Here is a 15895-nt window from a genome sequence, read left to right as displayed (position 1 = left end):
CGCATTGGCCGGCAAATAAATTCCTCACACGGGCATTTGCCGGTAATATTTCATAGTGTAAGCATGATAAGATTTGGCTCTGATGCACAACTAGCCATGATTCACGTACACTCGAGCGTGGGTCGCACATTCCAAAAGAAATTACCAAGTACCAACCTAGAAGTGGATAAAATATACACATTCACCTTTATTTAATTTTGTCCCATACTAATAATAATTTTTCTAGTTTTTAATTAACTGCCTATTTTTGCAATGTATGTAATGGTTCATATTGTAATCACTTAATTAAATTATCGATTTAACACTTTGGGAACGCTATTAGCGCGCTATATTGCGTGTATTTTGTAAAATTTATTCTTAGTAACAAGAAATTATTAATGTTGTGAATATAAATTTATTCTGTGTCCTGAATCAGTCATTTTTAAATTCCAATCATTGTCAAAATCAATCTATCTTTTATTATGAAAGATTTGGAAACGATGTTGGTTTTTGCAGCACATAGTAGAAGTGAAATATGACTGACTGACTCATGACTCATGACGAGATTTCCGAAACTATAGACCCGATCGACTTGAAATTTAGCATAGTTACTCCTTTCGCAACGTCGTCTACGTTCTCTCACTAAAAAAAGGATTTTAAGGATACCCTATTAAAAATAAGATGTTCATCATTTCACCCGTACGAAGTCGGGACGGGCAGATAGTATATAGCACCCGATCCTGACGTAAGCAATTTGATAGCAACTTGCAAGTCTTATTAAATAATGTAGGACAATTTACACCGTTGCACTTACAACGTCGCACATAAAACCTAATGAAGAGCGATACTTTGTAGGCTTTATTGATTGCATTAGTCTCAATAACGAACCGAAATCACGTGCATGCCTCGTGTTCGTAACAAATTTATCTTTATTACACCCTTGTATTATTATATTACGTATCAAGTGACTTATCTCGTCCGTAGTTGGTATATTAATATAATATATTATTTATATATTGCAATTATATAATTAAGTATCAGTATTTTTATTGCTTATGTACCTACAATAAATAAAATAAATATATCGGCTTTGTTTAGGCAATATGGATTCTATATAATCTAAAATTGTAAATACCGTAAATAATTTAAAGTCGGTGTTATCTTTTGTAAATACCAAATTGGACCGTAAATACTTAAATACAATTTATTTTCTACATTTTTCACATCAAATTTATTTTCTTCATTATTCACATCAAAGTTCAATATGACAATCTTTTGTCTAATGACGTTATCTAAATCATCATCTGCGGATAACGTTTGTCGGACAATCGCAAGTTGATTTATTTGCAATAAACTTTGTAATTCCATCAATACATTGACGACGCGATAAGATATCGAGAATGTATTGATTGAGCTATTGCTGATTTATTAAAAAATATTAAAATAATTAGGCACAGCTTAGCAAATAATCATTTTTTTTTTATATTCACCGGGAGGGCAAATGATTCATACAATACTATCTTAATATTTTGATGAATTAGAATTGTTTGTTGTGATGTTTGTTAGTATATGACACTTGCATTACATTATGTATATACAGGCATAGGAAAAACATTATTATTTTTGTAAGACAATATATTATTGAAGCGGACTGGTTTCTGGTAGATTAACAATCACAAAATAATCTATTCAAAATGCTATATATTCTTGATGAATGTAATAACTCTAAAGTAGATTTTGCGATTTATATATTTAATATTATAGGTAGGCGGACAAGCAATGGGCCACCTTATGGTAAGTGGTCACCAACGCCAATAGAATAAAATAGAATAATTACAGGCACAAGGGACATAAAATCTTAGTTCCCAAGGTTGGTGGCGCATTCGCTATGTAAGCGATGGTTGACATTTCTTACAATGCCAATGTCTAAGGGCGTTTGGTGACCACTTACCATCAGGTGGCCCATATGCTCGTCCGCCTTCCTATTTTATAAAAAAAAAAACGCCAATAGACATTGACTTTGTAAGAAATATTAACCGTCGCTAACATCGCCAATGCGCCACCAACCTTGGGAACTAAGATGTTATGTCCCTTGTCTTTAATTACACTGGCTCACTCACCCTTCAAACCAGAACACAACAACACCAAGTACTGCTGTTTTGCGGTTAGATAAATAATAATAATTCCTACACTTTCACTTCATTTATATAAAATAATCATGATGAATTAGGCAAAATTTGTTAGAGATTTTTTTCTTATAATAATTAAACAACCGCCTGACAAATCTACCGAAATCAAATTATTACTAGAATTAAATCATCACATCACTTGATCTGAATTTCATACTTATTTTATTTTATAAAAATGATAACAACCTCTATGAACGGGACCGTAATGAGGCACATTGGCCAAAAAAAGATTCCTCCCACGAATCGCCCGCGTGCTAGCTTGGTCCTTATCACGCAATATCTCTAATCTATATATTATCTTTACACGGCTTCCTACACTAATAATCATAAATTACAAAACGCAGCTGTTTCTCTGATCTCATTTGTATATAAAATGCATATTATGTCAGTACGATTGAATGCTTATGGACGACAATTGTATTCGTGTAAAATAGAAACGGAAGATATTCTTTATATTATATATTTTCGTGTAGACGAGTTTCTGATTTTATTGATAAAAATATTTTTCTAATACAAAATTTGATATTAGAATCCATATTAACAACTAAACAACTTGCGTATCTCAACCTTGACAATGTAATGGAACAATCAATATTATGAACAAGGCATTGCATCGACTTTAACAATCTTCGTAAACGTAAGATGGAGTTTATAATAGAATGATAAATAAATTATGGTTCATGGTTGTTTTCGTTACGCATGAGCGCAAAATCTATAAAATTCGGGATCAGTATCGATCTTTTATATAAGTTTTAAAAATTAACAGTTGTATCCTATTACTGTTAATTTTTAAATCGGTTAAATTGGAAGACATTCTGAAAACAGGACAGTTTTCCAAAGTTCCCAAAAAGTAGTACGATATTATTATTTTTTACGTTGCCAACATGCTGCCAATTTTGGCTTTAAGTTGTCACATCCCTGATCTGTTTATGATTACATACGTTTTCAGAATAAGTGAGATAATTTAAACGAAATCCACTTTTTGGAACCTATGAGAAGCCAGTATTGATGACGAATTAGCGAAATTGGATATTTATATCTGAAATTAAAGTTAAATAAAATTTGTATACGCGTATTTCTGTTTAGTTTAGAAACTAAAACCTTCTCTTCAGTAATCAATAAAGGATAACTGAGTTATACCAAAACAACGTCAGCACAAAGATTTCTGAACGAACATAGGAATATTCAAAGGTATATAACATTTGTTTTTCATTTTATGTTGACGAACGAACGAACGAATCGAACGAATGAATAACGAATGAATATCGGGTTGCCTATTCAACCGGACCATAGTAAATCTCACTATAACTTGATCAGACTATTAATTCATAAAACAAATAAACAAAATTGAATTCCCACAATTGTTTTATAAATAAATAATTCAACCGAGTACTTACTAATCCGTTCATAACCAGTTTACACCTCACTTAAAATTATCTGAAAAGCAGCAAACAATGTTGTTTGCACACTTGTATCGTAGACTTGTATGAGACGGTTTGAACCTGAATATAAAAAAGCAAACAGAAATCCATCATAACACTATACCAAATCTGATATAATATATGCTAATATACGTTTTCAATAGAACGTTTTGTGTGCAATGTGGCTTAGCTTTATTGTATCGATGTTACCGTGTCAACAATCGCCCCTTGAGTGATCTAACATTGTATTTTATCTGATACTGTTTCGAGATTTTATATACCGCTATTAGTAAACTAAAAATTATCAATAATTTTTGAAAAATAACGAAATACCTCGTAAAATTGATATTTGGACGTTTATTATTACATGAAGAAGGCGATAAGTGCCTTAAAGGATATAATGAGTTCAATTGAGATTACTTTTTTACTGTTTTTGACTGATTTTCTTTTCTAATATATATTTCATTTAAAAAAAAACACATTTCATGTGTATTCTTTATTAATTTTATCGAACTGTTTTAAAAATGAGTAAATATATATAAAATAAGGAGTTTGCAGGTTGCGGTTGATTTTAGCACATAAAACGGTAAATAAAAAACTCATTTTTGAATTTTTAATATTAAAATTACGTGAAATAAAAATATTATTGAAATTGGTTTGTTAATGCTTCACAAAAAATTATAATTCAAAACAATAACTATTCTAATACATTGTTTTGAATGATTCCAGAGGGAGTAACGTAACGCAACCATACAAATGATATTCGTCTTGTTGTTAAAATGTATGGGATAGATAGATTTATTTATAATTATATCTTCGACTCTATAGAAACAATTGAATAATTTATTTTGTTCCGGCTATTGTCTCACGAGTGTAAACATCTAGGTAGCTGATAACGTTTCATCTCGTCCCCACTTCACACTATCTCTGTGAACACAGCTCTTAGTGATAATAACTATGATTAGGAGTATCTTAAGTTATTTTACTTATCGCTTAGATTACATGCTCAAACAAATATTCATCGATCCAAGCTGTCAATTTAATTCAGTCTCTTAATTAAATATTTGAAAGTACACATAGTATTTTTTATACTAAGTTTACACCGAGATTACTTCCGCTGCTGTTTGCTGTAGCATTTATTCCATTTCTTTTTATAAAAAGTAGTTATTTTAATATATAACGCTACGCCTATTATTTTCATTATTATTCGCAAAGGAGTTTGTAATATGCAATTCTTTAATAACAAACACAAAACCCAACCTTTAAAATATTATAGAGGCTTTAAAAGATTAGTTTTGAAATAACTTAATAAGACATAAGAGCAATTTCAAAAAAAAATTGTACCGTAGGTTTTCGCCGTGTCCCTCAACTTTGTTTAATTATTTTTTCATGATGAATGATGTCTAGCAGAATATATTGATTTAAGTGAAAAAAGATATTTTTAAAATTATATATAAATTCTCGATTTGTTGTTACTTTACCAAGTAAAAATTTTACAAAGATTTTAAAATATTTAAAACCATCGAATTTACCTGTCTCCTTCCCAACTCGTGTCAGATTATTCTTGATAATTCCAATAATTTAATGTGGATTAGTAAATATAATTTGAATTCTTAAGTCTAATTTAAAAGTTAAAGGTATCAAAAATATTTATTTTTATTAATGTTCTATTTAATATAAATCTAAAATAAAACCGAAAATTTGAGCTAACCGGAACATTCCGTATTGAGACCGCTATTTTTTGCAAAAAAATCTTCTAAATAAGGAATTCGACACGAAATGGCAGCAAATACATCAGTCTTCATCGAGAGACGCTATTTTGCTTTAATTTTAAAATTAACGTATGGCCAGCGTGGACGCAGTGTTGAAATATTCTGTTTCAATTTCGTTCCTTAGGTAGTATGTGACCAAGATTTACTATTGAAAAAAAAATGAATCACGTTTATTTAATAATTGTTATTGTTGACATATTATAAAATATTTGTAATATTTGATATCAAAAAGTTAATAATCTTAAGTAGGATAGGTAATTGTTAAACAATTTAAAACTACAAGATTATGTGACTGCATTATGTAACCTCCGTTTTGTGACTTAATCTACGGTCACATTTAACGGAACAGCAAGTCACAACAGGTCGGAATACATAGTTTAGTTCATATTGCACCCGACTAACCCAATAAATGTATGCTGTTACAAAATGTTATCAATATAGATAACATGTGTATCAGAAAATATGATCAAACTTTTTAATTTCTTAATCATTATCATTAAAATAATGTGTTTTTTGATGTGAAATAGTAGTATTATTACAGTAGTACTGATGTTCCTCACTTCCAAGCAAAAAAAAAAATGTAAATGTTGAAAGGCCCGATGCTTTTCAAATTTATCAGACTACAGCTATAATTCTGACACTAATAACACAGTCGGACAAAAACTTGGAAAAGAAAATAAAAGTATAAAAAATGACCAACTGGCATTATTTAACGTTTCGTTTCTAGGTCGGTAAACCAAATGTATGTCATAATAGATACACATTTAGGCAATTTTGAAATAATGTGAACACAAAGTTTTCTTTTAAGACTTCCATTTTGTCACTGCGTCCCTTCAAAATTATAAAGTTAAATTTATGTAATCTACGAGTTTTTACGATTTAATTCCAAGCAGCCATAATTATGTATCCAGTAAATATATTACTTTTCGTAAAAGCTACTCACGTCAGGTAAAATATTATATTTACGGAGTAAAATTAAAAAATAACCGAGTTAAAAGCGACAGTCGCAAAACTTAATGAAACACATTTATTTTGTGTAAATCCTTAAAACTACGGATATTTTCTTTGATTTATCAAGTGATAATACTGATTACTAGTTTAGTTAAATTTATAAAAGGCTTATTGGTTTCATACTTTTCTTTAATTTTGCTTTTAAATACAGTCGCACGACGGAAACAATACGCCACAAAGTCCGTTTTGTTTCGATATTTAAGAGAAAATACCAATAATCTATAATAAACTTTATTCCCTTAGACATTATGGTAAAGTTTGTACTAAAAACAACATTACAAATAAAATATTTTTTACAGAATAGTACAGTTTATTTTGAAATTGCTCATAAACGATTTAAATTTAAAGTTTGCGTTAACACAAAAGAACTATTTAAATACAAATTAAATGCTATTTATCACGCAACATTAACGAAAAATAACCAGTATTTCGAAAACTTAGGATATTAATTAATTCAGAGTATTAAATATATAAAAAAAGCCGAGATGGCCCAGTGGTAAGAACGCGTGAATCTTAACCGATGATCGTGGGTTCAAACCCGGGCAAGCACCACTGAATTTTCATGTGCTGAATTTGTGATTATAATTCATCTCGTGCTTTACGGTGAAGGAAAACATCGTGAGGAAACCTGCATGTATCTAATTTCACTGAAATTCTGCCACATGTGAATTCTACCAACCCGCATTGGAGGCAGCGTGGTGGAATAAGCTCCAAACCTTCTCCTCAAAAAGAGAAGAGGAGGCCTTTAGCCCAGCAGTGGGACATTCACAGGCTGTTACGGATTAAATATATAATGAACAAATAATAAATAAATGTGCTGTCGAATTGGAGGGCGATAGTAGCTACGACACAGTTTTATACTAATGTAGTTCCTATCGTATTTATTGTTTAAGATATGTATAATTTGTTCAAAATAAATAAATAAAATAAATAAAAATAAATAAATCATTACACGAGTAGATCTTCCTCGGGCTAAGTAAAATAGGGGATGAGTTTAGCCGATAATCGAGGTGAAAGCCGTGCAAAAAACAAGTTAGCAACGTAAGGAGGAATTTAACAGACGTAGATGTGTGAAATATATATTCAATATTTTACATAATAAAATTTACAATAAGGACTTTAATAAGTATATATAAATAAAAAAAATACTACCGTACGAATAGTGACTGCGTGGAACAGTGGTAAGAACAGCATTTTTATTTGTACCCCAATTCCGATCCACTTGCGAAAACCAGCTCTCTTGTCGCCAATGGACGCAAAAAGAAAGGGCGTTTTATGTTATAAAAAGGTTTTTGGACTATTACTTTAAGGTCTAAGTGATTTGAAACGTGCAAATGAACCTTCAACAAAAATCAGTTGTTATACATACAACTTAATTTAGGACATAACTGGAAGGATTGATTAAAACGTATTATTTAAAAATATGTGAAAGCACAATACATACTAATTATAATTGTACAATAAAAAACGATACGTCATTGATAAACTCGCAAATAATTTTAATTTTAAATATTACGACACAAATTCTGAGTCACGTTTTTAATGATAAAAATTTCCTTAGCTTTCATTTCTAAGTCTTCTTCAAAGTTTATAATGTCGTGGCCTACTTCGTGTCTCTTGAATTATATAAGTGTATCTTCAATCGCTTACAAATGTATCAAAGTATATTTAATAGCTCAGGAGTAGAAAATAGAGCGTCTCAATAAAGACTGAGTTATTGATCATGCTTCTGGTTAGATTGTTATGCTTTACAATACAATTACTCGATTGGCAAATAAATTGTGTCGTACTGTGTTATTGAGCTGCATTTTTAAATAAATAACTATCAAAGGTTACTTACTGGCTGTGCCTTATTTAGTTTTAAAAATCTTTGAACGAAATCTTTTTAGAAAAACGTTGTAGTCTATAACTAAAATAGATGTACAATCATACATTACAAAACCGTGTTTGTTTGCACAATATCTAAACTGTCTATAATAAGAAAAATATATTTGAAAAGTGTAAGAATGATTTAAAAAATCAGCTTCATTCATTCATTCATTATTTTTGTGCTCTCGTAATCAGTAACATGATTGCGTGTTTGACAATTAGCCTATATGAATGTTAAATTGTCGTTATTTGATTACAATGCACTCGTGCTCGGTGGCAAAAGAACATACCATGATATATCACGTTCTTTTACACTTTTTTTTTCTATAAACAGAACCATGTTGGCCAGGAGTATTTGTAAGAAAAATATTATTATCTTTTTGAGATACTAGACGCCCAGCATTTTAGCATTAGAGTTGTGCAATAAACAAATTGTCATACGTATTGTTGACAATTATGTATATTAAATCTATTGAAATAGATTTTCATACATATTATGTAGATGTATATCTAGACCTGTAGAATAACAGACCTTGAATCTTATTGTTACCGGTGTCGCTAAGATAGCGATCGCAGCAGTAATAGACAGTAATACATACGATAGAACAATAACATAAAAATGATTTGAAAAGTAGGCTAGTTATTACGATTGAATTAAAAAAAATATAATAAAATAAAAAACCTCTATTGTAATAACTAGTAATATTCACAGGATCCGATTTAAATGAATGGCGCGTTATAGCCGCTTATACCATGATAATAGTCTATATATACAATTATTTTTATAGTTCATAAAAATAATTGTCAGGACTTATAAATACTATTGAATTATGTATCATTAAGCGTCCTCCAATCTATGTTTAGACTGCAAACTCAATTAGTGACTGAGAAAGAGGTAAATAAACGAGCACGATATGGACGGGATTACAAATGGTAATGTATGCGAGGCATATTAGAAATACTTCACGGAAAACGTCATTTATACTAAAGCTTATTTTACAAGTACATTATAAAAATATTTTCAATATCTAGCACGTTATTAATTACGTTTGTACTTATTAATTACGGTTAATATTACGATTGCGTATTCCTAAACGCTTATTTTGTATTCAGTTTTTAGCTATATACGAAAAATCTTGTATATTCTAGTATACATGTCTGTTGTAGTGCGGATTTTCTACACTAAATCCTTATCTTTGCCAATAAAAGACAGTTTTAATTTTATTGGATTGAAAATGGTATGAGAATTATACCTTCTCCTCAACTAGGGAGAGGAGGCCTTAGCCCAGCAGTGGGACATTTACAGGCTGTTACTTTACTGAGAATTATTTAGTTTTAAATAATTCCAAGTTATTAGTCAATTAATCATACTCAAAATTAATCATTCAACATATTGATTGATTAATGTCATACATTAATATATTTTGCTTATAACCCGGCTGAGACTCCTACTCCCAAAATACTAAATGGACTGTTTAAATATATGCATATTTACTAGCTTCTCACTTACATTATAATGCATTTTTAAATTTATTTACTAAGACTTACGCTAAAATATTCGTGTCCCAATTAAGCCCTAGATCAATTGTCATGACGATCAGTTGAACAGTATACAAGTTAAAGTGATGCATGCAGAATGAAAAATATACGTATACGTGCCAACTTTTACGGTGATCGGTCAGCGGTTGCGAAGTCTAATAATCGCTAAAATTCATTGCAAAGCACAATCCGCACTACTGGGACACAGCACAGCACCATGCAATTTTGCATACAGGTTCCTTTAACACAGTATGTTAGCACTAAGAAGGTTTTTTGAAAATGTATCCCCTTAGGTAGTGATAAAAGGGATAAATTTTTTTATGAAAATCCTTCATACTTGAAGAACGATGGAAATTGTTATTTAGTAATTCTGAATTATGGCTATGGTTTTTATATAAAAAATAGAACTGCATAATAAAAAGGAAGAGCGATCGGTTAATCAGTCAACTGCGTAGTCAACGAGTCGCAATATACAATACATTATTGCCATTGCTATTATCTACTTACAGTGGGTCAGACGACAATCGTTTTGATTGAGCAGGGGCGACTGTTCCGATTCGAGTTTCACGAACTGAACTTTGACCAAACATTACACGCAGCCTATTCTTGCAACGATTTTCATCTTTTTTTTTTTTTTATAGAATAGGAAGGAGGACGAGCATATGGGCCACCTGATGGTAAGTGGTCACCAAACGCCCTTAGACATTGGCATTGTAAGAAATGTCAACCATCGCTTATAGCCAATGCGCCACCAACCTTGGGAACTAAGATTTTATGTCCCTTGTGCCTGTAATTACACTGGCTCACTCACCCTTCAAACCGGAACACAACAATATCAAGTATTGCTGTTTTGCGGTAGAATATCTGATGAGTGGGTGGTACCTACCCAGACGAGCTTGCACAAAGCCCTACCACCAGTAAAATCTTTGTACTCGTATTTGCAAAAAAGAAGCAAATAGGTCATCATATCAGTGTGTGAAATGAAAACATATTACACGATATCCTTTTGATGATATCAATGTCAATTATGATAGTGAGTATATGAATTAAGTAATACTTAGAGCACTGAATTAAAAACGTTTAGTTTTTTGGCGCGGATCAGTAGAGCTATTCTATAACAACAGATCGAAACACAGCAAAACGATAATAATTACAAGATTTATAGGATAGACGCATCGAAATAGCGTATCGTATTAGTCTGTTTTCAAAACCTCACGAGTGAGATTGAAGTGAATTCTTACAGGAATTACTGCCCTTTTATAAAAGTTATAAATTATTTACACAAATAAAATAAAACGTTCCACCGCAATAGAAATAAAGCATGAAAATAAAAATAAACTTTTTATTTTATATATTATATTATATGATATTTGATATTTCCTTTACTTTAATATAATAAAGCTTCCTTGTTAGCACTTAATATAACATCTAAAACATAATACTATCAGCTATACTCAAGTCTTCAAGGACCCTGAGTTGTTTATACGAATCTTACATCATATGATTAATTTGTTTGCATTAATTTTACCCCCTCAAACGGTTATTAATAGTGTTTAAGAGGTAATTACGATAAGATAACAGTGTGGGCTATCGCTGATCTTAATATAGGCTATTGAGAGCACAATGGCTATTCAATTACAAAATGATTGCTGTGAAACCATGAAAGTTGTCATTATATTTGAAAAGTATTTACAGTAATTAATAATCTTGGACTTGGATTGGATTGGTTTGGTTGGACTAAACAATGTTTATGAAGAATACATAAATACAAGAATTGAATGAGTTTGATGTATATCGTATGTATGTATGTAATTGTATTTTTTATTTATGACGACTACACAATATATGTATATTTCGTGTAGTGCAACAAATGTATTTAATAAATAAATAAGCATTGAACGACCATTTTTCTAAGATCTTTGCCATCTTGTAGCCTTTCCGATTTTATGTTCGAGACTAATATATTCTATCGTCCACAAGTACATTATTTAGGTTTTCTATAAGTAATGCTATTTCATCGCATTATTTGATGTTTTTTATTTAAAATATGTACAATTCGTCTATATGTCCTTAGATTATCCTTTTATAATTTATTAATATTGGTATTTAATGAACGAATACAAAATATTTTACTTTATACGCGTATTTATTCAATAATTGGCATTTTATTTGCATAACAATGTCCATTGCTCAACACCTAAATCGATTTTAGTTAAATTCTCCATCGCTCTTTAGTGTTTTTAGTTATTTCTTGATGACTCATGTCCTGTTTGTTATATAAGTTTAGGTTATCAGATAACACTTCTTAAAATTACTCTTTGCTTACTTACTTGACGGGAACCGGATAAAACTAAACGGAACTATAATTCGTTACAAATATTTAATTATAACTGTCAACTAACTGAGGTTATAATGGTGTTTTGTTAGTTTAACCTCATACCGTTTCATATTGCTTTAATACGATGCAAGTTTTATAGCAATGCTCGGTTTTGGGATCCATGAGACAAGAGAAGCCTAGTATAAAATCACAGCTCAATTTATAGACACAGTATTTTATTTGGCCTTTTCATTGATTCTTTTGCTAGAAAATACAATTAAAAAAAATATTTTATTAATATCAGATATAAATGTTCGGCTTCTTTGCACTCGACGAAATATTAAAAAAAAAAAAAAACAATTTTTTAAATAAACAAATGATCCTGTTCCCATACCAATGCTCGAATAAAAATACGAACATAACGTCAACAAATCTGAACTATACTTATTACTTATATGAAGGTATAATGCTTATAAATACACGTGATATAGACATATATTTATAATATACATTCGGTAAACCACAAGCCGCGAGTAACAACTGCTTCATCTGATTACAGACCAGCGTGGCTGATACTAATACCTATAAAGCGTAGGAATATTAAATTATTGTTTTATTATATTAAACGTGTCTTATAATCGACCGAGTAAATTAAATAATATAAATCTCATATTACTTAAAGAACTATTTGTATTGGATTACAAAGTCGTTTTACTGTTAAGGTAGACTTAATTGATATTAATTGTTTTGATTTAACTCATTTCGTAAATAATACGAGCAAGCTAATCAAATTAAAATAACGAATAATTGTTATAAATATGATATTATTACACTTATTTCGATTTGAATGTTTAAAAACAAAGTATGTAAGTATGTCTTAAGCATATGCATATAAGCTTTGTAAAAAAAAACAAAGAAAATTGGCAATATTTTCAACTCTGAACGAAACTATTATATGGTACATTATTTAAATAATTATTCACAATTCATAAAACTGGAGAATTCAATATTTTCTGTGGAAGTATGTAATTTGGCAAATTCCATAAAAATAAATCATAATAAAAATCTTCAGAACATTATAGATTCGTATAACGGTACAAAAAACGACGAAACGCTTCGAGAAAAGATAGCGAGTTCCCTGCGCTTCCGTTGTCTTGTCTTGGCGGTAGATTTATATAAGCCTTATATTATGTAACTATACATAGAAGACATGACCTTTAATCTAATTCAATGCCTTCTTCAGACTGCAGCTGACGAATCGATTTCCGTCAAGCGGTACTCGTTGGCAGAATGCCAAGTAAAGTGATCCCATTGTTGCCTGTATTTGGCAATGGGCCAGTGTTTTCTAGATAAAATATGATTTTTATACCACAATATAATTGTTGCACTAAGAGTTTTGAGTCTTACATCAACTACATCCGCCAATTAGTACAATTTATTTCTGATTAGCTTTGATTTTGATGCGAAACACGAATGGTTTATTGCGTGAAATTAAAAATGAAAAACCCAAGGTCTTATATTCAAAATGTTTGTTTTACACTATCCCATCAATAAATAATCGATTAGTTTGCTAATCGTTACGCGTTTGAGTGTTGAGTCCTCTCTTATTGAAAATTTACAATTTAAGAACGTTCTTATATATATTATTAATTGAATATACCTTTTGACCGTATTTGCATGGTTTATCGTGGTTTTATATTCTTTCTATAATCATTTTATAACAAGTACTTACCTAAGCTGAGCGCAGTAGTATTGGTGCGGTATAGCGGTCAAAACTCCGGCACCGTCACCCGTATCGTTGTCGCATGCGCATGCGCCTCGGTGCTCCATACGTTTTGCGAGAGTTTCAGCATCGCGCACGATCTAGAGACAAAAAACGTTTCGAGTTTTTTCTTTACAAATAGTAAAAAAGTAACCTTATTTATTTCGTAATAAATCAATTATTTGAAAATTTGATATAGAAAGTAACTAATCAACATTTTAAGTAATGTTTGTTAAAAATTGAAATACTTCGCCTCATAAATAGAAATATACGATAATGTCAAAAAACAGTAATACAGAAAACAAAATTGCTAACGTTCACACGAACGGTATATTGAAATATAAAATAAATTTGCAAATATTCCAGTCCAAATTATATATCCCTGGATGTAAGTGGCAGAGTGTGTTCATGTTACGTCATTCTGGTTAAATATAATAACTATAAGATGTTATGACCACTTGTAACAATATTTCATTATCAGAATGTCGTCGCCACTACGCCACCGATCTTGTTATTTCAATGTCAAATATACATGCTAATGTTATTAGGACTTAGAACTAGACTCCAATTAGAACGTCGTACATGAAAATTTAATATTTTTACACAAATAAATTGTACTTGATTTTAGATTTTTTTGAAATATTATGATATATGCATGTAAGCCTTGTCTATGGTATTTGGGAAAAAGACAACATTCTAAAAGATTAGTAAGTCCCTTAAACTCTTTAATTAAGTCATAAGAACCTAAACAACAATGGGTTGTTGTTACATGTAACATCAGCCAGAAAATGATAATAAACCTATCATTAATTTTTGATATGGCGAAGTAATCTAAAGATGAATTTGAAAGAGGCAAATAAATTAAAGGCAAATACACATGCATGTAGCTTGCAGTTGCATGCCAGCTACTTTTATGTGGATAAGTTAACTGGCATGCCTGTATCTGGCAGGCACCTAGATTGCACAACATTTCGTGGGGGACGCAGGGGACTGCGTAACCATCTCGTGTGAACGTATGTAATAGCAAATAATTTAGCCAAACATTCCACTGCAAAAAATAAAAACAGTAGAAGATTTAGCATGGGACTGGCTCATACTGTCTTGTGAAATAGCTTCTTTATACCTCTTACAAGCAATATAGTAAATGGTAAGCAAGGTAATTAGCTAATGGATCCACAGTGAGTTAGTTACTTGTTTTTTGCAGTTAACTAGCATGCAAGTTACTTCTCTATTTTACATGTGTGTATATCACTGGCCAATGGCATACAAGAATATTGTGAGTAATTTACTGCTAACACAAGAACACATTACCCAATAGAAAATTAAATAAAAAAATCTTTCTTTTGTAGGTTCATTTTAGTTTAAATAGTTTCTATTATCACTAACACTGGCTGTGTTAATTTTCTATCTAAATAAAAAGTGGTAAACTTTCAATAGAAAACCTGTTGGTGAACCTTTATTATATCAGCAGAGAATAAAATTCATTTTTAAGGGTGTGTGTTGGTAAGTTATTATTTATCCAAATCTTAGCTTACTTTAAGGTACCAACTTATCATTATGTAACAAATAAAGTTACTTACTTTATGAGAACGTTTGCCATCGATAGCAACAACAAAGCCAACACCACAAGCCTCGTGCTCGTTCTGAGGGTCGTACAAGCCTTGCTTGGGGGGCCCTTCCCACTCCATACCTATTGGAAAAAGTTTTATTTTATAGCCATTGCGGGTAAGATACTTATATTAACTGGAATTCATTTAGTTACCGATAAATCTAAGCTGTGTGTATACATTCTAAGACTTATATGATGGAAATAAGCTATAGATGAGGAGCAGATTTTAGTAGAGGACAGGTATTCAATGAAGGAGGTTCATGTATAAGTTTAAAAATACTTACAACATTTAGAAAGGTACTTATTTGTATTTATTATTTACTTTATACAAACTATTGTTACCTTGGCCTACAAACCATTGATAACACAGTTCGAACTGTTTGTTTTCAAATTCTTACGGAATATGAGATCATCTGATATTTTATAC

At 30.7% G+C, this 15895-nt stretch overlaps 1 protein-coding gene across 1 annotated transcript in view; it reads right to left on the bottom strand.

Annotated features, from left to right (window-relative positions):
* The window catches only part of LOC126768611 (uncharacterized), a 43911-nt gene that overhangs the window by 26958 nt on the left and 1058 nt on the right, over positions 1–15895 (bottom strand). The window contains exons 2-3 of the mRNA XM_050486799.1: positions 15440–15549; positions 13830–13960 (exon numbers count right to left, since the gene is read on the bottom strand). Coding sequence (XP_050342756.1) covers positions 13830–13960; positions 15440–15547 — 239 coding nt within the window. The 5' untranslated portion in view covers positions 15548–15549. The remainder of the gene's footprint in view (positions 1–13829; positions 13961–15439; positions 15550–15895) is intronic.

This window comes from Nymphalis io, chromosome 5, assembly GCF_905147045.1.
Source record: "Nymphalis io chromosome 5, ilAglIoxx1.1, whole genome shotgun sequence".
NCBI lineage: Eukaryota > Metazoa > Arthropoda > Insecta > Lepidoptera > Nymphalidae > Nymphalis > Nymphalis io.
Note: the sequence above shows the minus strand (reverse complement) of the source record. Positions and strands in the feature narration are given on the sequence as shown.